The following is a 27,548-nucleotide window of genomic DNA, read 5'->3' as shown; positions in this document are numbered from 1 at the left end:
ATGCACGTGTTCAGAGCTGCACTCAACCGTAGCTACAAGCAGTTACACGCAGCTGGAGCTACTTGTCGCCAAATTGCCAACTCAAGTGGCTCAGGCTTAAAGGAGCCCGTGCTACAAGCAGCTCAGGCCCAAACCAGCTCAAGCCGGAGCATGTGGCTGGATTTTGGCTTTTAGCTTTTTTCTCTTCTCCTCGTAGGTAGTAGGAACTTTTTCTCCCTCCCCCCTCTCTCTGCACAACCACACTAGGTAGCTGTCTTGTAATTCCCTTGGACTTCTACTGTTTAATGCAGACTTGGTAAGCCAATTAAGATAGCAGATATCTTAAACGGAGAAACTACTTAAAAGGGAAAATTTTTTCCCACATTAGAAAAGTGGGAAATATCTTTACAATGGAAGGAATTTGGTCTTCGTTTGATAAACATTAGGCAGTCTGAAAATTCGACAATTACATGAGAGGATTAATGTTGATGGGTGTATGTAACATCAATCATGTATGTTATTTGTTTGCTTATCCTTATTTTACAATTTGAAAAGATAGTCAATTTAAGTGCCAAGATAAAAGCTTTACAGAAACCTGTTAAAATGGATTATAGAGAAATTCAGACTCAGACAGAAGAATTAAAGGGTTAAATTATTTCAGGATTGGATTACAGAAAAACAGGCTGTTTTTCAAACAATCAAACTTAATTTATCCGGTAACCATACGGCAACTACCTGATCAAGAGCATGCAGAAAATAATTGGACTCCAGTTGAAAGGTTAGATTTAAGGAGGTTTAAGGAGGCTATAGTATCTTATGGCATACATTATCCATTTGTAAAGCAAATGTTGAACTCCTGGTCAACTTGAGGATTATTCCTCAAGACTGGAAAGAATTAGTAATCGCTGTCATGGAACCAGAGCACAACTGCCGTGTCTCATGTGGTAGCAAGATGGGGCTAAGACCATAGAAAGCCAATGGAGAGCTATAGGTGTGGAAATTTCCCAAGATTAGCTTCTTGGAGAAGGTCAATACCCTGAAATACAAAGACAATGTTTATATGATAACCAACCCTTAATTCTATACTGCATGGGAGCCATGAATGCATGGGACAAAACTGAGGAAGCAGGAAAGAAAATTGAGTCATTCAAGAAAGTTATAGAGGGTCCCAAAGAATCCTTCACAGATTTCTTACAGAGCTAGTTTTCAGCAATAAATAGAATGGTCCCGAATTCAGAAGCTAGACAAATAAAAATAAATTCTTGGGCTTTTGAGAACATGAATGCAGCATGCAAAAGAATAATCAGCTTGTTAAAGGCAAGATGTGCACCCTTGGAGGATTGGATCAGGGACATAATTGTTGAGTCTCATGACCAAGATGATATGTGGATAAAATAAGCAATTTCAAAAGGTTTGAAGAATGTCAGATGGATGTTTTGGATGTGGAAAGCAAGGCAATTTGAAAAGGGAACGTAAACAGGGAATTCCTAGAAAGAATGTTTATTCCAGGAAGAGCAGCAGATTGCCTCTCCCTTCTGGAGTATGCAGAAGGTGTGGTAAGGGTAAACATTGGACCAATGAATATAGATCAACAAGGGACAGACAAGGTAATCCTTTGCCTCTGTCTTCAGGAAACTCCAAGAAGGACCTCAGGAAGGCCCCCACACAAAATCCAATCAGACCTTTACTGCCATCATAGAAGAAACCCCGACTCAGTGCAATTAAATAACAAAATGCCTATTGGAATAAACCAGGCTGCTAGGGGTGACAGAACAGCTGAGGTGGAGATAATAGAAAATTCAGGAGAAGTCGTAAAGCAAATATTTTGGCAAACTTCTATAAATCAACAAAGACCAAAATTAAAAATACAAATAAATGATGTTTTGTTGTCTGGTTTAGTAGACACAGGTGCAGATGTGACAATAATTGCACCAGAATGGCATCCAACTTGGCCTCTTCAGGAGGTAAACATTCAGCTGTTAGGGACTGAAACATTATCTCAAGTGAAACAGAGTGCAAGATGGCTTGAATGTATAGGTCCAGAAGGACAGAGAGGAAAATTAAAGCCATCCATGGCAAACATAGCTATGAATTTATGGGATCATGATCTATTACAACAGTAGAATACTCAGATTAACATTCCTCCAACCTCAGAAACAAACCATAATCTAACACATTTGTGAGAGAAGTATTAGGAGATATTGATATTAAGAGGTCACTGGCCATCCAGATTGTAGAAGAACAGGGCACAACGACTGCTGATCTTTCAAAAACACCAGCACCTCTACCTTTAAAATGGTTTACAGAGAAGCTTATATGGGTTCAGCAATAGCCTTAACAACAGAGAAACTGCAGGCCTTGGAAGAGCTGGTACAAGAGCAGTTAAATGCTCAGCTTATTAAAGAATCAGCCAGCCCTCGGAATTCTCCTGTATTTGTTATTAAAAGGAAATCTGGTAGATGGAGAATGGTAACAAACCTAAGAGCAATTAACAAAGTAATTCAGCCAATGGGCTCTACAATCTGGAATTCCTTTGCCTACTTTATTACCTAAACGATGGCCTCTTATAGTTATTGGTTTTAAACGACTGTTACTTATCAATATAGTTACAAGAAAAGGACAGAGAAAGATTTTCCTTCACGGTGCCTACTTACAATAATTGTCAGCTGGTCAAGAACTGTCAATGGAGGGTTCTCCCACAAGGTATGTTGAATAGCCCAACTCTGTTCCAATATTTTGTTAAAAAAATCTATTGGAAGTGATATATTTAAAAAATTTCCAAAATCTATAATTTCTCATTATATGGATGATATTTTACTAGCTGACTCAAATGCAGATACTTTAGGAAGAATGTTTGAAGAAGTAAGAAAATTTTGCCTTGTTGGGGATTACAAATTGCTCCTGAAAAGATACAAAGAGGAGATTCTATTAATTATTTAGGATATAAAATAGATCTTCCAAAACTTAGACCCTAAAAGGTGCAAATTAGGAGAGATCAATTACGGACTGTTAATCATTTTCAAATATTATTTGGAGACATTTTCCATCTATGAACTATTGCTGGAGTAAAAAGTGATGAACTGAGTAATTTTTTCAAAACCTTAGATGGTTACATGGACTTGAATAGTCCCAGATAATTACCACCTGAAGCTGAGTGAGAATTGGCCTTGGTAGAAAAGAGAGTACAGGAAGGACATGAGGATCATGTGGATCCAAAGCTGGATTGTATTTTGGTTACTTTACCCTCTAGGCATTCTTCTACAGGAACTTTTTTATTATTTTATTTTGTAATTAATTTAATTTTACATATCAGCCACAGATTCCCCTGTCCTCCCTCCTCCCCTCCCAGTTCCCCCCGCCAATCTACCCCCTATTCCCACCTCCTCCAAGGTAATGTCTTCCCTGGGAATTCAGCTCAGCCTGGTAGATTCAGTTGAGGCAGGTCCAGTCCCCTCCTCCCTACACCAAAGCTGAGCAAAATGTCTCAGCATAGGCCCTAGGTTCCAAAAAGTCAGCTCATGCACTAAGGACAGTTCACAGTCCCGCTGCCTGGGCACTGTAGCTGGAGTTTTCTGGATCCTGCTTGCCCCATGGTCAGGACAAATCTCTCCCACCCACCAGTCCCACAGCTGCTCAGACCCAAACAAGTAAACACACAGAGACTTACATTACTTACAAACTTTATGGCCATGGCAAGCTTCTTGCTCTCTAGTTCTTTTATCTTAAATTAACCCATTTTTTAATCTATAAGTTGCCACATGGCTGTGGCTTACCGGTACCTTACATCTCACTTGTCATGATGGCGACTGGCAGTGTCTCTCTCCTCAGCCTTCCACTTTCCAGAATTCTCCCCACTTCTTGTCCCACCTATACTTCCTGACTGGCTATTGGCCATTCAGTGTTTTATTTTTTAACCAATCAGAGCAACACATTTAACATACAGAACATCCCACAGCACTTCCCCCGTTTCTTTTTTTTTCAAAAAGAAAGGTTTTAATTTTAACATAGTAAAATTACATATAACAAAACAATTATCAAGCAAGAATTACAGTTACATTGTCTAGTCTATTTATGATATCTAGTCTGTTTGTATTTGGCAAAATTAAAGAAGATATCCTCTCTATCCTATATTTGTGAGTCTAAGGTTTCATATCTAATTTATCTTTTATCATAACTAAGGAAAATTATAACTATCTAGTCTTCAACTACATCAAATGCCCCAGAAAGATATACTATTACCTGAGAAATGGGAGAAGGATGCATTCAACTTTTGGGAGTCTTGCATGAGTAGACAGAGACAGCTGGCAGCTTGGACAGTCACCTAATGTTCCTTTGTAAAGTTGAGGCATCTGTCTTTAGCCCACAGGCCTAGAGTCTCTTAGTCACTTCTTTCTGTGTCCTGGAGAATGTCTGGCAGTTTCCTCTGGGAAGCAGGAACCTGAAGGACTATTTGCCAATCAAAGTTCAGTGGTCACCTTCAGATGGGTCCTGCATGTCCAATTGATGAAGCAGTCCAGGCAAGAACAGTTTCTTGCCCAAATGGCTATTTTTGCCAAGGTGAAGATAAACTCTATATAGAGTATCTTTGATGCCCATCCTCCTCTCTGAAGTAAATTGGTATTACCAGGAGCAGACATGTCTCACTGTCCTGAAAGTCTAAATTTTTAAAACATTTTCAATGCCATATTCTGTAGGTCTTTGAAGTGTTTGAAGATTAACTACCTAAGTGAATTATATCTATGTATACCTAAAAACTTGACTAACATGGTTACAAGTTTGACTATCATAAAAGATTAATTATTAATCTATATTTCTTAATTATTCATTACAATTTTAAATGAGCTATAAAAACATAATACCTCAAATTAGAATATATATATATATATATATATATATACAGTATAACAAATTTAACTTTAAATTTGTATCAATAAACTAAAATCCATAGCAATGTAAAACATTTTAAACAAGTTGTTATTCTTTAAAAGTAGGTTCATTAATCTACCCTTTTATCCTGTCATATCTAAATTATCTCCTTTTCTTCTTCAGAAAGAGATTGTATTTATAATCAACCTGTTTTAAATAAAAAATATTGTTTTTTCTCTGTTCCACACCAGAGGGCTCTTTTCAGATCCCTTATATTGTGTTGGTAGAAATAATTATAACTTCTGCCTGAAGATAGAAATCTAATTTTTATCCTGTTTCCCACCTATATTATCTAGGATAGTATAAAATTTACAGTTTGAAGGATCTTTCTTTTCCCCATCTCTCTTCTCTCTCCTCACCTGTTTCTCTTTCTATTGATTATATCACAATGTAAGCTTGATATAATTTTTTGTCAAGCTTTAAGCACTGCCTCTAAGAAATTCTTCAGATATAGAAATAAAAGAATTAACTACTAGAAATGTGATCAACATAGATCTAGTTGAAAATACAGAGATCCTTGTATGGCATTAAAAATAGTTGTACTTAACAGAATTAAGCATATCTGGGTTGTGGAACTCAAATAGAGTCAGAATGGAATAAAAAAGTCAAAACATGCCTTGCAAAGTAGCATTCAATGGATGCTGTTTTCATTTTCCCATTTGTTCGCATGACCTTGTAAATCTTAGTGTCCTGATTTCTCATGTTGGTGGATACCTACATTCAGTAGCTTAGGTAGTTTAATGTTCAAGTATTGTCATACTATTTTCAATGTACAGTCATTGTCTTAATCAACTTTCAAAAACATTATGTCATCTAGTGCTTTTTTATGACTTTGCTAAAATGTCCATAACTTTATTCTCCAAGAAGGTATCAAATTATTTATTGATTTAATTACAGTTTACATTTGTTAAACAGCTACTTATAAAATAAAGTACATGGCTATCAAGCTGATTCCAAAGGTAAAGCAACCTAACTCAGATTTGTCTTCATCCCCCTGATCCATCTAGAGTTAAATGAAAAAAGAATTTCTCAAAAGGTGTTCTTGGAAATCTCCATTTGTGCTGTGGCACTCACATGTTTTGTCCCCAAAGACAGAAACATAGGTACACTAACATCAATGAAAAAATAAAAATACAAACAGAGCCAAAACTTGATCTGAGTTTTTTCTCAATAGTCATTTTTGTAATAGTTATTTTTTCCCTTTAGGTGAAATATTTTAATATCCTACAAAGCATAAATTAGGGCAAAAACATTGTCATTAAATAGTCAAATATGAACATAGATAGGCTCAAATAGCTGCAATGGTTGCCTACAGTTATGATATAAATTTGATAGCTACAGAACCTACTTAACCACATATCCAATATTAGGGGACATAAACAGGAAACATTTAGATTTCACAGTTATGGCAACTGAGAAATCAAACAAGACAATAGGGTTTGAGGTGTGTTCACTTTCTGTTTCTATGACTTAGTATTTATAGGAATTTATGTGGTGAAATGATAATAACTCTGAACCCTCAGAGGACAAAAATCTCACCTCTAACATATGCACCTTGCTGAGCTCACATAATCCTCATAACATATTATGTTCTCAAATTCTTAGTCCTCAGAGTTATGATTTATTATGTCAGTATAGATATCAATATCCATAATCCCGCTGTTGCTTGACTTAGACAGCATTCTCTTCATAGTCCATCACCCTTCTTATGGAAGGCACCACCAAAACATGGCTTTCTTTCTTACAGGGTCCATATAGACACTACCCACGACAATTTTCCAGGTAGACTACATTTACTGTCCACCCCCATACCTCCTGAATTGTGTAGTACCTTTAGTCCTTTTACCATTTGCCTGGTATTTCCCTCTTATAACATCTACTACCTTTGAGACTCACCACCAAACTGAGCCTCACTTTCAATAAAAGACTTGTATCCTGCTCATGTGGCATAGACCATTTTTATGTTAAACCTACTAATCCATGAGCCTGGCGCATCTTTCCATCTTATGATATCTTCTTCAATTTCTTTCTTCAACGACTTGAAGTTCTTCGGATACAAGGTTTTCACTTGGTTGGTTTTAGTCCCTTCAAGATATTTTATATTATTTATGACGGTTTATTATAAAGGGTATTGTTTCCTTGATTTTTTGAAGCCCATTTATCATTTGTATATAGGGGGAGCTCCTGATTTTTTGAGTTAACATTGCATCTAGCCACTTTTCTGAAGGTGTTTATCAACTGTAGCAGTTCTCTGATAGAATTTTTGGGATCACTTGTATACAGTATCATATCATCTGCCAACAGAAATATTTGGACTTTTTCCTTTCTAATTTGTATCTCCCTTGATTTATTTTAGTTCTCTTGTTACTCTAGCTAGAACTCTAAGTATTATATTGAATATATATGGAAAGAGTGGACAGCCTTGTCTTGTTCCTTATCTTACTGGAGTTGTGTTGAGTTTTTTTTCCATTTAATTAGTTGTTGACTGTAGACTTACTGTAAATTGCTTTTTTTATGTTTGAGCATGAGCCTTGCATTGTTGACCACTCTAAGACTTTTGTCATAAAGCGTCTAGATTTTGATTTTGATTTTGTCTCTAGAGTTTGTCAAAAGCCTTTTCTGCATCTAATGAAATGACCATGATTTTTTTCTTTCAGTTTGCTTATAGGGTAGATTAAAATGGACAGATTTTTGTATGTTGAACCATCCCTGTATCTTCTGGATAAATCCTACTTGATCATGGTGGATTATCTTTTTTTTTGTTGTTTGTTTGTTTTTTTTAACTTATATCTTTTTTATTTTATTTTATTTTTTTATCATATTTTTATTTATTTTACAATACTATTCAGTTCTACATAATAGCAACAGATTCCCTTGTTCTCTCCCTTTCTGCCCCCCTCCTCTTCCCCCCAGCCCACCCCTCATTCCCACATCCTCCAGATCAAGGTCTCCCCCGAGGACTGGGATCGACCTGATAGACTCAGTCCAGGCAGGTCCAGTCCCCTCCTCCCAGATTGAGTCAAGCGTCCCTGCATAAGTCCCAGGTTTCAAACAGCTAACTCATGCAATGAGCCCAGGACCTGGTACCACTGCCTAGATGCCTCCCAAACAGATCAAGCCAATCGACTGTCTCACCTATTCAGAGGGCCTGATCCAGTTGGGGGCCCCTCAGCCTTTGGTTCATAGTTCATAGCCAAAACCTGGAAACAACCTAGATGCCCTTCAACTGAAGAATGGATAAATAAATTGTGGCACATATACACAATGGAATACTACTCAGCAGAGAAAAACAATGACATCATGAGGTTTGCAGACAAATGGATGGATCTAGAAAAAATCATCCTGAGTGAGGTAACCCAGACTCAGAAAGACAAATATGGTATGTACTCACTCATAGGAAGATGCTAGATGTGGAACAAGGATGACTGGACTGCTACTCACATCACCAGTGAGGCTACCTGGAAAACAGGACCCCAAGAAAGACACGGAGAAATGGATGAGATCTACATGAACAGCCTGGACATGAGTGGGAGCAATGAAGGGCGAGGGTCGAGGGAAAGAGAGCTGGAGATCCTAGCTGGATCAAGAAAAGAGAGGGAGAACAAGGAATAGGAGACCATGGTAAATGAAGACCACATGAGAAAAGGAAGAAACAAAGAGCTAAAGAGGCCCACAGAAATCCACAAAGATACCCCCACAAAAGACTGCTGGCAATGGCCGAGAGACAGCCGGGACTGACCTACTCTGGTGATGGGATGGCCAAACACCCTAATAGTTGTGCCATAAACCCCATCCAAGGACTGAGGAATCTGGATGCCAACGTCAACTACTAGGCCCCTGGTGGAGCGCTGGGAGTCTAATTAGTGAGAAAGAGGAGGTTTTATATGAGCGAGAATTATTGAAACCAAGGTTGGATAAAGCACAGGGACAAATAACCAAATGAATGGATTATCTTTTTTATGTGTTCTTGGATTCAGTTTGAAATTAATTATTTTATTGAGTTTTTTTTTGCATCAGTTCATAATGAAAATGTTCTGTATTTCTCTTTATTTTTTGAGAGAAACCTTTCTGTGGTTTGTGTATCAGGGTTACTCTGGGCTCATAAAATGAATTTGTGATGTTCTGTTTCTCTTTCATGGAATAATTTTGGGGAGTGTTATTATTAACTCTTCTTTAAAGGTCTGGTGAAGTTCTGTGCTCAAAGCATCTGGCCCAGTCCTTTTTAGGCTTGGGAGATTTTAATGACTGCTTCTATATTCTTAGTGGTTATAGTTATATTTAAATTGCTTATCTGATACTGGTTTACTTTTGGAAAGTGATATCTTTTGAAAAGTTGTCCATTTTGTTTTATTAGATTTTCCAATTTTTTGGAGTACAGGTATTTGAAGTATGACCCAATGGTTCTTACCATTTCCTTGGTGACAGCTGTTTTATCCTCCTCTACATTTCTGATTTTTTTAATTTGAAAATCTACTCTCTGTCTTTTAGTTACTTTGAATAGGGATTTGCCTATCTTGTTGATTTTTTTGGAAGAACCATTTCTTCATTTCTTTCTTTATATTGTCCTCTTTGTTTCTGTTTTATTGATTTAATCCCTCAGTTTGATTATTTCCTGTAGTCTACTCCTCTTGGATGCATTTGCTTCTTTTGTTCTAGAGTTTTCCAATATGCCATGAAGTCCCTAGCATGAGATCTCTCTAATTTCTTTATGAAGGCCCTTAGTACTATGAACTTTCCTCTTAGCATCACTTTCATTGTTTCCCATAAGTCGGGCATGCTGTGAATTCATCTTCATTGAATTATAGAAAGTCTTGATCTTTTATTTGTTCCTTGACTGAGTAGTGATAGAGTAGAAAGTTGTTCAGTTTCCATTAGTTTGCAGGCTTTTTGTCATTTCTCTTGTAGAACTACAACTTTAATCCATCATGGTCTGATAAGGAACAGTGGTATATGTGAATTATCTTGCATCTGTTGAGACTTGCTCTGTGACTGAGTATATGGTCAGTTTTGAAGAATGTTCCAAGAGGTGCTGAGTAGAAGCTATTTTCTTTTGTGTTTGGATAAAATGTTCTGTAGATACATGTTAGGTATATTTGTGTCAAAATGTCTGTTAGCTCCATTATTTCTCTTTTTAGTTTCTGTCTAGATGACCTGTCCACTGGTCAGAGTGAGGTATTGAAGTCTCGTTCAATTGATGTGTTAAGTGCAATGTGTTATTTGAACTTTGATAACATTTCTTTGACAAATATGGATGCCCTTGCACTTGGTGCATAGATGTTCAAAGTTGAGACATCATCTTTGAGAATTTTTCCTTTGATGAGTACTAAATATCTTGTTCTCTTACCTGGGTTTTTCCTTTCCAGAATTCCCTCTGTAATTTCTTTATTGTTTCTATTTCCATTTTCAAGGTTTGAAGAGCTTCCTTCACCCGTTTATTTTCTTGACTTTCTTTAAGGAATTTATTGCTTTCCTCCAATATTTTGATTGTGTTTCCCTGAATTTCTTTAGGAGATGTTTTCATTTCCTCGTTAAAGATGCTATCATCTGCATAATGTTATTCTTAAGGTCATTTTCTTGTGATTTGGCTGGGTGGGAATGTTCAGTTTTTGCTGTCATAGGATAGCTAGGCTCTGATGATGCCATATTGCTCTTTCTGTTGTTACTTGTGTTCTTACACTGGCATGTAGTCATTTGGTTTTGGATGACTATAGTTATTAGTTCCTGAGTTTGTCTCTGTTAGATGGGTGTTTGTTCCTTGGTTTCATTTTCATTTCTAGTCTCCTGGACTATGTACCAAGGCGTTCTGGTGACCAGTGAGTCTTCAGACCCAGTAGAGTGTTTCTGCTGTTGTTTTTGTCACCTTCAAGAACTCTGAGTTTTTGGATACCCACATTGCTTTGAGGTTCAAAGTACCTGTGTGGCCTCTGGTGTTCTAGGTACCTGCTTGGTATATAATTTCTATACTGGTATGGCCTCTAATGAAGCAGAGGTTTTCTCCTGAAGTTGTGGTCTGCCCTATAGAGGTCAGGAGAGAGGGTATATTTAGAGATTGTTGGGCCATATTTAGAGATTGTTAATTAGCAGTGGGCAGAATCTGACATAGTTTCCCTAGAATCAGGCTTTCCATGTGTTAAACAGAAGTTTTGTGCCAAATTTGTGAGACAGATTATGGAGCCCAGGCAAGGGAATGCAGTCTGGAGATGCTGAGTAGACTTTGAGGAATGTTTTTTGGCAGTGGGTGGTGTCTTACCTGGGATCCATTGGACCAGCCTGGCCTCTGGTAAAGAAGCTGGAGTTGTGGGTGGGAATATCTACCCTAGAGAGAGTCATAAAGTTCTCAGTATGTATATACAAGATAGTAATTATTAAATTAAATATAAGAGTGGGAATAGGAAGTATTCGGAGAACTTACAGTAGAGGAAGGGGAACCACAAGAGAGGGAGGACTATTTTGGTAATAGCCAATTGAAAAGGACAAAATTATATTATAAACATCTATGAACTCTAATGATAAAATGCAATATTTTGTACAATTAATAAATGCTGGCAAAGTAAAAATTCAGTGTGTTTAATTGGTTGCTATATGAACTACAATCTTTAAACTTATTGCATTATTCTTGAATAAAATAATGACTTGCACCCACCTCTTCATGATTCCTTTCCATCTTTATAGGCTTAAGCTCAAGACCTACATGATTTTTCTGTCCTTCCTCTTTGCTGTGGAAGAGGTCAACAGAAACTCTAATATTTTACCAAACATGACTTTGGGAATTGATGCAAATAATTTCCCATTTATTGATGCAGACACAATGTATATTTCTTTAAAGTGGATTTCAGGGATTGACAGAATGATTCCTAATTACAACTGTAGGAAAGATAGCAAGTCTGTAGTATTAATTACAGGACCATCATGGACAGCATCTGCTCTTTTTGGAGAACTGCTGCAGCTGTACAAATTTCCACAGGTGAGTATTGCATGAATAGAGTGAAATGTATTGATTATTTGCTCAGTGATAATGATGTATTCATGGAGAAAAATGGTAAGTGGAGACTGGATTTATTCATCATGCAAAATTTCTGTTTAAACTTAATTACTGAGGGATCTTCATTAGGAATAGACTAGTGGTAGAAGTTGTAGAAGACAACGTATTTTTCTGAATCTGAGTCGTATTATGAATATTCCAAAACATTCTGAGGATATGGGTGGTGACTATAACTCTGAAAAGAGCCAATCTTACTTCCCAAACTTTTAGCTATTGTTAAGTGCAAATAGGTTTCATAATTGTGCAAGACTTATCTTTATATTATTATTAATTCTCTTATTCTCTTAGCTCACCATTGGGCGTTATGATCCCATCCTAGGTGGCAATACCCATTTAACTTCTGTGTATCAGATGGCACCTAAAGACACCTTTCTGGCCCATGCTATGATCTCTTTAATCCGTTATTTCCACTGGAACTGGGTGGGGCTTTGTATCTCAGAAGATGAAAGAAGCCTTCAGTTTTGGTCTGACGTTAGAATAGAAATGGACAAGAATGATATCTGTGTGGCCTTTGTGGAAATCATGTCACTCAGTAGATCAGCAGCACATCCACATATTAAAGTGGATGAAATTCTTCACATCTTGAAATCATCAGTAAATGTGATTATAGTCTATTTTGACTCTGATTCACTGATCACATTTTTTCACATGGTAGAACAATCTCTAATGACACAGAAAGTCTGGGTCATGGCCTCACCATATTATTCTTTCAAAATGAAACAAAGTATGTTCTTACACCCAGTTCATGGTTCTCTCATGTTTTCACACCACCATAAGGAAATAGCAGGTTTTAGAAAATTTATCCATGCTATTAACCCCTCGAAATACCCAAATGATGTTTACTTAGCTATACACTGGTCTTCAATGTTTGATTGTTCATTTTCTGAGTCTGACTGTACAAAACTGGAGAACTGTCCACTCAATGCCTCCATGGGAATGTTACCTTATCCATTTATTGACATGGCCATGAGTGAGGAGAGTTACAACCTATACAATGCTGTGTATGCTGTGGCCCATATTCTTCATGATTTATTTCTTCATCAAGTAGAATTTCAGGGACTAGGAGGTTTAAAGAGACTGGTGCATTTCCCCTGGAAGGTAATGGACACTTCTTATAATGGAACAGATTATAAGAGAGACAATTTTCTCAAGAAAGAATTTATGGGAACAGAAATTGACCAGTTGTGGGTGTGCTTTTATAGAAATCTTAGAATTTTTTTTTTGCAGTTTGCAGTAAGACAGAATATAATAAGTAATGAGATCATATTGATGAACAAATTACCAGCATGAAATGGGAAATTCATTTTATGTCAACATTCTCATTTTGTTTTTTGTAAAATTTGTGTGTGTGTGTGTGTGTGTGTGTGTGTGTGTGTGTGTACACCAATACACATATGGGATACAGGATTCACATAGAAATCAGATGATATCTTGCTAGAGTTATTTCTTCAGCAGAAAAATATTTTCTATATAAAAATGATGGTTTGATTAGAAATTGCTTTAAATCCAGCAATATATGAAATAACTTTAGGAATGCCTAAGTGCTGCTGAGAAAACATGAGTATTGTACATAAATGATGTTTAAAGTGGACTTTATGTATTAATAACTACATGAGAATACATATTACCTATATATCTCAAGTAATCTTTTAATATGTCAAGCTTTCACTACACTACTGAGATCTGGATGGACAACATTAATCATGTTCTGATTCATAGTGCATTTTGTTTCATATTATTGACCTCGGGAATATTAGTTAATTTTAGCTTTTCATACCATTGAACTTGTTATGCTTTATTCGTTGTTGTGGTAAATCTGACTTGTGATATAATGAATAAAAGAGATGAAGGGCTTTTCCATGTATTGTTTTCTGATTAACCTGATCCATTCATTGCTCCTAGCTGCACTCCTTTCTAAGGAATACTCAGCTTTATCATTTGGATTCTAACCAAGTGATTTTAGATGACAAAAGGAAATCTGTGGCAGAATATGATATCCTCAACTATTGCCATTTTCCAATCAATTTTGTGCACATGTTGAAAGTAGGAATGTTTTCTCCATTTGCACCTCCTGGTCAGCAATTGTCCTTACACGAGGACATGATAGAGTGGGCCTTAGGATTTACAGAGGTTGGTGGAAGCTAACGTAATATTTTGAACTACAAATAACTAACATCATATCCTTGTTTTTATTATTCTTGATTTCTGGTTATTCTGTTCTTGGCCTCTAATGTACATTTCTCAAATATGATTTAAGGAATTTTTTTATACTGATAGAATTGGTCTTGTGTATTTGTCAATCTTTGCATTAGATTTATGTTGTTCATAAGATCCAAATACAATGTCTTTGTTAACATTCATCACTATAAAATTGTCAAAGGAACTCTAATCCTATACTAATACACATAGTATAGATTGTGTATACCATAGTCAGGTATTTTATTGGTATTTGTCTTATACTGTGGTATTACACTAAAAGTCCACAGCAGAGGAAATTATTCTCCACATGACAGTCAAATAGCAAGTGAAAAACATCTGGTACCAGGTTCAAAATATCCACAAAGTACTAATTTAGTGAACATGAGTTTATCAGGATGCAAATTGTACAGTTCTCATGAATTCTCAGAGAATATCAGGATTAGAGAACTCTCTTTAGGCCATGAACATATATACAAACTAAAAACTTCTAAAGAATCAGTTTAACTGAAGAACACAATGTTATGTTGTAAAGTTCCTGTTCACTGAGTCCACTGTATTTATTCTTCTGTTGAATGCATGATGAAGTAGTTACTAGTGCATCTCTGATTTTCTTCAGACCCCACAATCACTGTGCAGTGAGAGTTGCAGTCCTGGATTCAGGAAAGCACATATGGAAGGAAAGGCTATCTGTTGTTTTGATTGTACTCCTTGTCCAGAAAATGAGATTTCTAATGAAACAAGTAAGTGTAAAATTTATGAACATAGTCATCCTTTCTCTTTAGTATTCCTCTCTAAATTCAATAAATGGATATCATTAGAAAATATCTTTATAACTAAATTAATTCCCCTGTACTTATTTATTTTAAAAATCTACTATTAAAACGAGAGTACAAAATTACACAATAAGCAAAATACAATCACAACTCTGTCTTTTATTATATTTATTATTATATTTTGGGGAAAGAAGATATCACAGTGTATGCCTTTGGGGACTAGAATTCTTGTGTTGTCTTATTTGTATAATAATTAGAGGAATCTCCCACCTGTTTTTCATCTTCAGTTATTTTCAAAGGTTTTATTCCACTAATAAATGGGTTTTGAAATCCTGGGTGTCTTCATCATTTTAATCAACTTTTTGTTTTTGTTTCCATGGAGATCATTCAAGTGTTTACTCTCCTTATGGTAATGCTTCTTCAAATCATTCAGCTCTTTCTTCATGTCTTCTTTAAACTCCATTTATTCTTTGATGTTTATGATGTTTCTCTCAAATTCTTTGTTCTATATTTCATCTGGGTAATTCTTGTTTGAGACCATTTCTGTTAGACTGATGAATTCAGAGAGGATGGGATACTGCTTTGATCTTTTTTTATTTTATTTGTATTTTTATGATGAGTTAAGTGTATGCAGAAACATTTTTTCAGTTTGTTGACTGACATAGACAGAGTAGGATGGAATAGAGCACAGAATATGAAGTTTGGGTTGACAATAAAGGCTGCAGAAGGCTTAATTGGATTTGAAATAATATGGACACCACAAGCTGGGCTGGCATGCATGATATATGTACAGAGTTGTGTCTAGAACAGGGAATAGTGAAAGAGGGATGATCCAGGCCAGACCAGAACAATGGATTGGGCCCAGGTTTGATCTGGGGTTTGGGTTTGGAGTATGAAGAAGGGAATCAGGCAAACTCATCTGTCTAGAAATGTTGACAAGTTGTATAGGATCTATCTGGGCAGAGAATTGTGGTGCAGTATTCAAGGGATATATAGGTTGTGGAAGGCAGACATGGGTTGTGTCCAGATCATGAATTCTGGGGTAAAGCTGATTGGTTATTCAGAATAGACCAGGACAATGGATGTGGGTCCTTGTGTAGATCTGAAGGTTGGGAAAGTCATGTGGAGGAGAAGATGAGGTAGACTTATCTGAATAGAACCTAATACAAGATGTCCAAAATGTGGGTTGGAGTAGTGGTTATATGTGATGCATAAGGGAATTTTAGTTTTGAATTTTTATCTGGTGAAACTTGAATGTGAATGAAAGCATGTTCAACATTTCTTTTTCTGCCTATAATGTATCTGTGCACAATAATTAAGAGAGAGTATACATTGTGAACTTTTTCCTAAGTATAGTAGCATGGTTTTATTTTTTCCTCTTTAGAACAATATTGGCTTTGGTCTTGTCAAAATATACCCTTAATTATGTTGAAGTATGCCTCCATATATAATTTCCTCCATAGATATTTAAGCATGGCAGGCTGATTTTTTATTAATGGCATTTATACAACTACTGTGGTGATCATGATATTTTTGTATTTAAGTCTATTTGTACAATGTACTTTTTTATTGACTTGCATATCTTAGAAAAGGTAACTTGATGTGGCCCAATGATCTGTTTGCTTTATGCGGAAATTTGTTTTGCAATTGTCTTATTGAGAGTTTGAAATTAATTTTACTAGTGATATTGGTTTATAATTACTTTTTCATTACTGGAGTAAAGTTTTCTCCCCACTTTGTTATTAGAATAATTCTAGTGTCTTAAAAGCAGTTTGCAAGTATACCTTCCTTTTCTGTCTTTTGAATAATTACTGATGTAATTATTCAGAAGTAAATTTTATATTTAATAATAAATTATTAAATTTAATAATGGTCTGGACTGGATAACTTTGCTTGCACCATTGTCAGTTCTAGGCACAAAACTAGACATATATCTGAATGCCAGCCCAATACATTGTATTCATCTAATTTAATTCCACTTAAACCATCTATTACCTTTATGTCCAACCCAAACTGCACATTCTGTGCTCTATTCCATCCTACTCTGTCTATATCAGTCAGCAAACTGAAAAAAAAAATGATTCTGCATAATGAAAATTTTCATAAATAAAAATGGTTGAAAGTCTTATCTGAAAATGTGTTAGATTTTAATTTTGAATGCATTTGAAACAGAGCCCTTTTATAATGAAGGCTTTTTTATTCCTGGACAGTCAACTTATTTGTTTGTGTGTTTACACTGTTCATTGCTTCTTTGATTTTCTTTGATCATTCAGATCTGTATAGAAATTCATTTCCTTCCTTAAGCTTTTTCAGTGTAATAACTCCTAGGCTGTTAAGTATTCCCTCATAACATTGTAAAGTTCTTTGATGTTTATTGTAATATTTTCCGAATTATGTGTGATTTTTATTTATTAGATCTCTTTTGTGTGTTTGTTTAATTCTGATAAGATACTGTCAAGATTGTTTTCTTTTTGAAGACCCAGCTTTTAGTTTCATTTGCTGTTTTGTGTTCCACTTACATTAGTTTCTGTACAGGTTTTCAATATATAGTCCAATATACTGGATTTAGGACTGTTTGCTTTTTGTTTTACCTAATTCTGGAATTTAAAAATTAAGAGACATATTTGTACAATATATTTTTAATTTTTCCAGGTATGTATATTTCTCACAGAGGACTGCTTTTAGCAAGTCCAAGATACTTGCTGTTTTGTGTTTTCTTTTTCCTTTTTTTTTTTTTTTTTTTTTTGGTTTTTCAAGACAGGGTTTCTCTGTGTAGCTTTGTGCCTTTCCTGGGACTCATTTGGTAGCCCATGCTGGCCTCAAACTCACAGAGATCCATCCACCTGGCTCTGCCTCCCGAGTGCTGGGATTATGGCTCTGCCTCCCCAGTGCTGGGATTAAAGGCGAGCACCACCATTGCCGGGCTTATGTTTTCTTTTCTATGTGTATCCAAGACCATTTAACTTTCTCTCTTTCTTTCTTTCTTTCTTTCTTTCTTTCCTTCTTTCTTTCTTTCTTTCTTTCTTTCTTTCTTTCTCTCTCTCTCTCTCTCTCTCTCTCTCTCTTTCTCTCTCTCTCTCTCTCTCTCTCTCTCTCTCTTTCTTTCTTTCTTTTTTTTTGGTTTTTTGAGACAGGGTTTCTCTGTGTAGCTTTGTGCCTTTCCTGGAACTCACTTGGTAGTCCAGGCTGGCCTCGAACTCAGAGATCCGCCTGGCTCTGCCTCCCTAGTGCTGGGATTAAAGGCGTGCACCACCATCGCCCGGCTTAACTGTCTTTCTTGTTTATTTCATGAAACATTTATCCTTTGTGAGTGTATCATATAATCTCTATAAGTTTATATATTTTCTAGTTGTTTTTATTACTATATTGTTATTTGTTATTTACTGTATAATTATATTTTGAACAGACAGAATCAGTGGAGTTATTGAAATTTTATTGTATTATTGGCTTTTGTTTTGTGTTATTAATATATGTGACTTGTCATCTATTTTATAGAAACTTCCATGGGCTGCTGGATGCAATTCATATTCTTGAGTCTTTTGTCTGGAGTATCAGTGAGGAACATTTGATATACAGTGTCATTTAGATCTTGTTTCTCTCCATTTATTTTTGTCTAGATGAGCTGTGTGTTTGACAATTCAGGATACTGTAATCAATAATACTGAATTGAAGTCAATCAGTCCCTTGATTTCTAGTAATATTTTAGAAATTGGGTGTAGCAGTGTGTAGACTTCATGTGCTTCAGGTTGTAATGTTTTCTTGGCTTATTGCTCCCTTGTCCAGAATCAAGTATCCTATTTCATATCTTCTGATTAATTTTGTTTGAAGTCCCTTTTATAAGATTTTAGGAAATTGACGCCAGCTTGTTTCCTGGTCTCATTTGATTGAAATTTTTTTCCAGTCTTTTGATTCTATGGTGGTAACTAACTTTGAAGACACATTGGATTTCTTGTAGATAATGAAAGGATGTATTTTGTTTCCTGTTCATTGAACTTTCAGTGTCTTTTGGTTGGGGAGGTGAATCCTTTACCATTTAAAGTTACTAAAAGATGTGAGTAGATTGCTGTCATCTTGATGCTTTTATTCTGTCTTTGTCCTTAGTCATATTTTTACTTCAATAATTATAGTTTTACCTTTCTTTCTTTCTTTCTTTCTTTCTTTCTTTCTTTCTTTCTTTCTTTCTTTCTTTCTTTCTATACACTCTTTGGTATGCTAATTCCTCTCTTCAGCCTAAAGTATTACTTCTAGTATTTTCTGTAGATCAGGCTTAGTGTGCATAAAGTATTAGATTGTTTATATCTTGAAACGTTTTTCTTTCTTCCTCAGATAGTTTTGCATGGTAGAGTACCTTACAGTGGCATCTGTGGTGTTTTAGAAGTTGAAGTACAATGCTCCAGGATCTTTTGTTTTTAAAAGATTCTACTGAAACTTTTCTCTCTTTCTAATTCTGTAATGGTTTTTTGTTTGGGTTTTTTGTGATGAGTGAGTGTTTTTGTTTTTTAATTATATTTTTACATTAAATAATCTGTTAGTGTTTTTATCTTCTTCCAACTTCTCCCAGATTCTCTCCACCTCTCTATTCACCTAAATTCATACTTTTCTCTTTATCTTTTATTAGAGAACAAAGGGGAATAAAAAATAAAAAAGAAAGAAAGAAAAGTAAACTAAACAAACCAGAATAAGACAAAATAAATAGAAAGTATAGAGTCATAAAAATTCACAAGATCATGTAGAGATACATACATTCACACACTGAGAAACCCCATAAAAGCACATAATCAGAAACCATGACATGCAAGCAAAGGCATCTTTAGGGGATTCTGAAAAGAAAAATTTTGGGTTAATTATCAAGTTCCTGGAGAGGAAATTATATCATTTGTTGTCCTGTCTCTGCATAATGTGAAAGTGTAGGGCTTACCTCAAGATATTGTTCAAGCAGTCTGTGAGGCTGGATCATCTTAGCTGGCCATCTTGAAATTGTCCTGAGCAGTTTGTAGTCCAAAGCTGATCTTTGGGTGATATTTGTCAGCTTAGTGATATTATTGTGCATGTGGAATCATCCTTGGGGGCCCCCATTATCTTTCTGAAATTTCAAATTTGCTCTTAGGCCTGGTCTTGATTCCCTGCAGAAAAGTGATAGAGACTCCAATAAAAAACATGTATAGGCAGCTAAATGAAGCCTTTTTCTAGAATTAGTACTCTATATGACCATTAATATAATAACAAAAGTAATATATATGTATATATATTTATTAACCTTATAAATTTTTATATGAAATTCATTCCTTAAGAAAAGTTTAAAGAATCAAAATAGAACCAAAGGATTGAGGTTAGTGACAATAGAATAGTCTCTTAATTTTGGTTTTCTTCTGTTCCATATCAGATGGCTCTTTCTTCTGACATGATATAGAGATTTTTGCATTTTCCTTTTAACAAACATGCTTGGGTGTAGAGAAGGAGAAAGCCGTTATCCAAATTCAAAGCCAGCTTTAATTTTAATTGAACTGGGACTACATAATGACCATTTGTGTTGTCTCTGTAAAAAAGAAGAACAGAAACAAACACTTAGGCAGACTTATGAAATTCTACGTGATATACTAATAGGCCAATTTATTCTTTTTGGGGGACATTTTTTCTATATGATTTGTCCTTTTTCTTCAAATGTCTCATTTGACCTGTGTTCTTCAGGTTATTTAGCCTTCATTCTAATGAAAGAAAAAACAAAAACTAAAACATTTCCCCCTTTGGGAAGGTTTCCTTTTGGCAAGTTATATCTGATTAAATGAAAAGCATTTCTTAGTGGTATAATTTAGTTTAAATTAGATGGTCATTCTTGTCAATGAACTATCACCTCTTCTAATTAAGAGGTTTCTGTAGTTCAAATCAATTTTGATGGTGTCCATAGCTTTTCTTCTCCTGTAGAAACAAAAGCAAAACCTCATCTCCAATGTTGTACATATCCTGGTTTCCATTCTGAGGTTAGCACATCTTTAAAGTATCTAGGCTGATTTAATTATGTAGTTGTTTCTATTATGCATTGTCTTTCCACAGCTGTTGTTACTTTCTCATTAGCACTGAGAAAATTCAAAATTAATAGAGCCTTATGTAATCTATTTCTGAGGGGTCTTTGTTACCCCTTTCTGTTTACTTATCATATCCTTTTGAGTTCACCTGGATCCTTCTATGACTGCTTGGCCTGTAGGATTATGTGCTATACCTGTAATATGCTTTATACTCTAATAAGCAAAAAACTGCTTCATTTTACAAGACATAGGCTGAAGCATTGCTAGTTTTTATTTGTGCAGGTATAACCATGATGGCCATAACTTCTAGAAAATGTGTGATTACTGAATCAGCTTTTTCAGAACTCAGAATAATTGCTCATTGAAATCCTGAATAAGTGTGTATGGTGTGTCATATACATTTCTGCATTTTACAAATTCTGCAAAGTGAAACACATCCATCTGCCAGACTTCATTCTCTGAGTATCCTTCATGTCACATCCTGCTGGTAGTGGAATCTGATTGTAAAAAGAACAAGTACGACATTTCCTTACAATTTCTTGGCTTGTTGCAAGGTTATTGAAAAATCCATTGTTAAACCTTTACTATTGACATGATGTTTTTTATGAAATTCTGAGGCCACCAGCACATTTCCTATCAACAGTTTATCAATCTCATCATTATCTTTTGCTACAGGGCCTGGCAGACCTATATGGGATCAGATGTGACTTATATATAAGGGCTGCTTCCTATTCCTGATTATGTCTTGCAATTGAATAAAAAACAAAGTTAATTCTGACTCATCAGGACTGAGAGTTAGTAACTATGTTCACAGGTTCAGAAAAATCCATTAATACCAACAGAATAACATACACTTCCAATTTTTGAACCAAATTATAAGGACTTTGAATCACTTGACTTAAATTTTCTGACTTGTAACATGCCTTTCCTTGTTTGTACACATCTATATAAAATGTATGAGCTTCAGATATGGGTGTTTCCCAAGCAATTTGAGGCAGAATCCAATCAGTTCTCTTTGTAAATTGAATTCTATCACTTTTGGGATATCTCTCCCAAAAAAATTACTGCAAGATCTTTGCCAAGGTTCACTTTCTGCCCACAATTTGTTTATGTTATCTTTATTTAAAGGTACTACAATTTTTGCTGTGTCTATCCCTGCTGAATTGACAAAGTCTCAATTTTCCTTTTAAAATCATATCAGATATCTTTTCCACATAAGTTTGTAATTTTTTACTCTGTCTATATCATAGAAATATCCAATAAAATATAGTGTTTTCCTCTGCATTAAAATTCCTGTAGGAGAATGCTTAGAGGGCAAAATAACCAAAATTCAATCAACCTTTGGATCCATACATTCCACGTGTCCTTCCTCTACTTTCTTTTTCTCCAAGGCCAATTCTCTCTCAGCTTCACCTGATAATTCTCTTGGACTATTTAAGTCCTTGTCACCTCCTAAGGTTTTGAAGAAATTACTCAGTTCATTCTTTTTTACCCCAACAGTTCATAGATGGGAAATGTCTTCAAATAATCTTTGAAAGGCATTAAAATCCATAATTTATCTATTCTAATTTGCAACTTTTGGGGTTTAATCTTTGTGGTCTTGTTTTGTATCCCACATAATTAATAAAATCTTCTGTTTGTATCTTTTCAGGAGAAATTTGTAATCCCCAACAAGGCAAAATTTTCTTTACTTCTTCAAATATTCTTTCTACAGTATCTACATTTGAATCAGCTAGTAAAATACTGTCCATGTAATGATAAATTATAGATTTAGGAAATTATTTATGTATTACTTCAAATGGCTGTTGTACAAAATATTGGCACAGGGTTGTGCTATTCAACATTCCCTGTGGGAGAACCCTCCATTGATATCTCTTGACTGAGAATTATTATAAGTAGGCACTGTGAAGGCAAATCTTTCTCTGTCTTTATTTGTAAGGGTATTGAAAAGAAACAGTCTTTTAAATTCATAACTATAAGAGGCCATCCTTTAGGTAATGAAGTAGGCAAAGAAATTCCAGATTTTAGAGAGGCCATTGGCTGAATTACTTTGTTAACTGCTCTTAATTCTGTTACCATTCTCCATTACCAGATTTCTTTTAATAACAAAAACGGGAGAATTCCAGGGGCTGGCTGATTCTTTAATCAGCTGAGCATTTTACAGCTCTTATACCAGCTCTTCCAACCCTGCAGTTTCTCTGTTGATATGGCTATTGCTGAACCCATACAGGCTTCTCTGTAAACCATTTTAAAAGTTGAGTTGTTGGTGTCTTTGAAAGTTCAGCAGTTATTGTGCCCTGTTCTTCCACAATCTGAATGGCCAGTGACTTATCTTAATGTCGATACCTCTTAACATTTCTGTCAGAAACGTGTTAGTTTATGGTTTGTTTCTGAGGTTGGAGGATTGTTAATCTTGGTATTCCATTGTTGTAATAGATGATGATCCCTTAATTTCATAGCTATGTTTGCCATGGATGGCTTTAATTTTCCTCTCTGTCCTTCTGGACCTATACATTCAAGCCATCTTGCACTCTGTTTCACTGAGGTAATGTTCTAATCCCTAAGAGCTGAACTTTACCTCCTCAAGAGGCCAATTTGGAAGCCAAAATTCTGGTGCAATTATTGTAACATCTGCACCTCTAACTACCAAACCTTCCGAGAGAACATTTATTTTTTACTTTTAATTTTGTTCTTTGTTCATTTATTGTAGTTTGACAAATTTGCCTTATGGTTTCTCCTGAATTTCTTGTTCTCTCTGCTACACCTGTTATATCATCATGAACAGCCTGGTTTATTCCAATATGCATTTGTTTATTTATTTGCTCTGAGAAGCGGTTTCTTCTAATATGGCAGGAAAAGTCTGAACTGAATTTGGAATGGGGTCCTGCATGAGGCTTCTCTTAGAATTGCATGATGTCCAAGGCAAAGGATTACCTTGTCTGTCCCTTGTTGATCTATATTCATTGGTCCAATGTTTTCCCTTACCACATATTCTGCATAATCCAGAAGGATGAAGCATTCTGTTAGCACTATTCCTTGAATAAACATTCTTTCTTGGAAAACCCTGTTTACACTCCCTTTTCTAATGAAGTTGGTTAATGCAACTGAAACATCTGACATTATTTTTTCTCCTCAAAATTTTCATATCACATCTCCTATCATCATGGTCACGAGACTCAATATTAATTGTATACCTGATTGGATCCTCCAAGGGTACTGATCTTGCGTTTTATAGCCTGGTTATTGTTTTGCATGCTGAATTTGCATTCTCAAAAGCCAAAGATTCAATTATAATCTGACTAGCTTCTGAATTTCGTGTCCTTCTATTTACTGCTGAAGAGAGCATTTTTAACAAATCCGTGAAGGATTATTTCAGGCCATGTATAACTTTTGTAATGATTCAATTTTCTTCCCTGCCTCCTCAATTCTGTCCCATGCATTCATGGCTGCCATGTGGCATAAATTTATAAATATTGTCTTTGTATATCAGGGTAATTGCCTTCTCCAAGAAGCTGATCCTTGGAAATATCCACACCTCTAGTCCTATGTTCTTGTTCTATTGTTTTAGCTTCCTCTTTAAACCAAGTTGTCCATTGAAATTGTGCTCCAGCCTCTAGGACAGCTATAATTAATTCTTTCCGGTCATGAGGGATAATTCTACACAAATTCACCAAAAGTTTAATATCTGCTTTACAAATGAAGAATGAATGCCATATGACACTATAGCTTGTTTAAATCTCCTTAAAACTAACATTTCCACTGGATTCCAATTAGCTTGTACATGCCCTTGAGGAGGTATTTCCTGTAAGGTTACCAGATAGATTAATTTTGTTTGCTTGAAAACAGGCTCTCACTCTGTAACTGTATAATTCAATCCTAAAGAATTTCACCTTTAAATTCTTCTGTCTGGGTCTGAATTTCTCTATAATTCATTTTAACAATTTTTCTAAAGTCAACACTGAGTTAGGTTCACCTTTAAATTCTCTTGTCTAGAGCGGGGCGGTGGTGGCGCACGCCTTTAATCCCAGCACTCGGGAGGCAGAGCCAGGCGGATCTCTGTGAGTTCGAGGCCAACCTGGGCTACCAAGTGAGCTCCAGGAAAGGCACAAAGCTACACAGAGAAACCCTGTCTCGAAAAACCAAAAAAAAAAAATTCTCTTGTCTGTGTCTGAATTTCTCTATGATTCATTATAACATTTTTGTCTAAAGCTTTTATCTTATTACTTAAATTGACCAACCTTTTTAATGCTGAAATGAAAATAATAAAGCAAATAATATTCATAATTTCTATTCCAATCAATATTAATTATACTCTCATCTAATTGTTCTATTTTCATACTGCCTTATGTGTTATCAGAGACAAAATTTATTGCATAGTAAAGACGTTTCCCATTTTTTTATGTGGAAAAAAATTTTTTTAACTAATTTCACTCTTTAGGATATCTTAATTGACTTACCAAATTTGTCATTGCATAGAACAGTCGAAGTCCAAGAGATTTTCAAAGCAGCTACATAGTGTGGTAGCAGTCCGAAATGGGAATCCAGAGAGAGAGACCACACCACCTACCATGAGAAAGAAAGCCAAAGAGACTCTAGCCATGTGCTCTGGCCTGACCTTTTCAACCAGGCCTGAGCCAGAGGCCCTGTAAGCCCACAAGCATTTTTTAATGAATTCTTGCCAAGTTCATTGGGTGCCAATTGTAGACCAATTTCTAAATGGTCTTAATAAATAAAAAACACAGAGCCAGAAATTTTAGTTAAAGCCCAAACGAAAGATCAGAGGTATAGGAAGAACCATGAGCTAGCCTCACCTCACCAACTCTGCAGCTTCCAAGAAGAGCTTCTTTCTGTATACTCACGTTTATATGCCGTTTCTGTTCTTTTCTCTTATTGGCTCTCTTATTCCAGCTACATCACTTCCACTTCCTACACAAATCTGTCACTTTTTGTCTGTCTGTACAGACCTCAAGACCTCCATGTTTGATACTGGGATTATAGCTAAGGTACTGTTCACCATTTTCTTTTGGTAGGTTTCAGATTAATCATTAGTACCATCAACATTAGTCTTTAGGGCTGGAGGCTCTAATTAGGAAACTTGTCATTTTCTCTGTTTAATGTATTATCTAGGCATAGTCTTCAGCAAGAGGACCTTCCTCTTAGTTTTTGGAGAGGAAAAATTAGCCTAGGTGAATATATTGTTTGATGGAGTTAACAGAGCCCCTTTTGATAAAAATTCCATCTGATGTAACACATTCCAAGCACTGAAGGTTTCATTTGGTGACAAGAGATGACTAAATGTGGAATCTCCCCATTTCCTGGTCTCTTACTAATAAATTTCCCTCAAAACTTTTTATTTCACAACAGATATGGAGCAGTGTTTGAGGTGTGGAGATAATCAATATGCCAATATGCAGAGAATTCACTGCATTCAAAAAGGTGTGACCTTCCTATCCTATGAAGATGCTTTGGGGATGATTTTAACCTCCTTATCCTTGTTCTTCTCTGGACTGGCAGTTTCTATTCTTGGGATCTTTGTAAAACACCGAACCACTCCAATTGTCAAAGCTAATAATAGAACACTTAGCTATATTCTGCTCATCTCCCTCACCCTCTGTTTTCTCTGTCCTTTGCTCTTCATTGGTTATCCCAACACAGCCACTTGCATTCTACAGCAGACAGTATTTTCAGCTGTGTTCACTGTGGCTCTTTCCACTGTCTTAGCCAAAACTGTTACTGTGGTTCTGGCATTCAGCATTACTTCTCCAGGAAGAAGGATGAGATGGTTGTTGATATCAAGAGTACCTAACTTCATAGTTCCCTTCTGCACTCTGATCCAACTTATTCCCCTTGGCATATGGCTTGGGACATCACCTCCTTTTGTTGACATAGATACACACTCAGAATATGATCACATCATCATTGTGTGCAACAAGGGTTCAGTCACTGCTTTTTACTGTGTCCTTGGATACCTGGGCTGCCTGGCAGTGGGGAGCTTCACCCTGGCTTTTCTTGTGAGAAACCTGCCTGATACTTTTAATGAAGCCAAGTTCCTGACCTTTAGCATGCTGGTTTTTTATAGTGTCTGGGTCACCTTCCTTCCTGTCTACCAAAGCACCAAGGGCAAGGCTGTGGTGGCTACAGAGGTATTTTCTATCTTGGCTTCTAGTGCTGGTCTACTAGGATGCATTTTTCTCCCAAAGTGCTATATTATTTTGTTAAGGCCAGAAAGAATTTACAGTTATCATTGTAGGAATAAGAAACATTTTGAAACTAAAATGTCTTCAGAAAATTAAACTTGTTTGTTTCCTAATTTGAGGATCTTGGGACAGTTACAATACACTTCAATCATCACACTGTACTCTTTGTTTTGCTGGTATGGACATATGGCTCTGGGACTATTCTAACATTTGAAGCACTACAAACCATAGCCATCAGCCCTTCACCTCTTATTCCCCCCTCCATTATTTTTAGAAATATATGATTCTTACTTTATATATGAACCTTGTGCTTGTCACCTTGGAATATACAACAGGCATTTTGTTTATCCAGTCTAGATATTTACTTTCCTGACACTATTTTATCCAAACAAAACTTTGAATATCTGCA

General features: G+C 35.8%; 1 protein-coding gene across 1 annotated transcript; it reads left to right on the top strand.

The window, feature by feature from the left end:
- On the top strand, positions 1–27,235 carry LOC143269140 (vomeronasal type-2 receptor 116-like). The gene is made up of 6 exons (XM_076553827.1): positions 1–152; positions 11,578–11,869; positions 12,236–13,045; positions 13,850–14,077; positions 14,763–14,886; positions 26,307–27,235. The coding sequence occupies exons 1-6, from the start codon at positions 1–3 to the stop codon at positions 27,233–27,235; spliced, it is 2,535 nt and encodes an 844-aa protein (XP_076409942.1).
- Positions 27,236–27,548: the final 313 nt, after the last annotated feature.

The sequence above is a fragment of the Peromyscus maniculatus genome, chromosome 17, assembly GCF_049852395.1.
Source record: "Peromyscus maniculatus bairdii isolate BWxNUB_F1_BW_parent chromosome 17, HU_Pman_BW_mat_3.1, whole genome shotgun sequence".
Taxonomy (NCBI): Eukaryota; Metazoa; Chordata; class Mammalia; order Rodentia; family Cricetidae; genus Peromyscus; species Peromyscus maniculatus.
The sequence above is the reverse complement of the archived record's forward strand: the minus strand, read 5'-3'. Positions and strand labels throughout refer to the sequence as shown.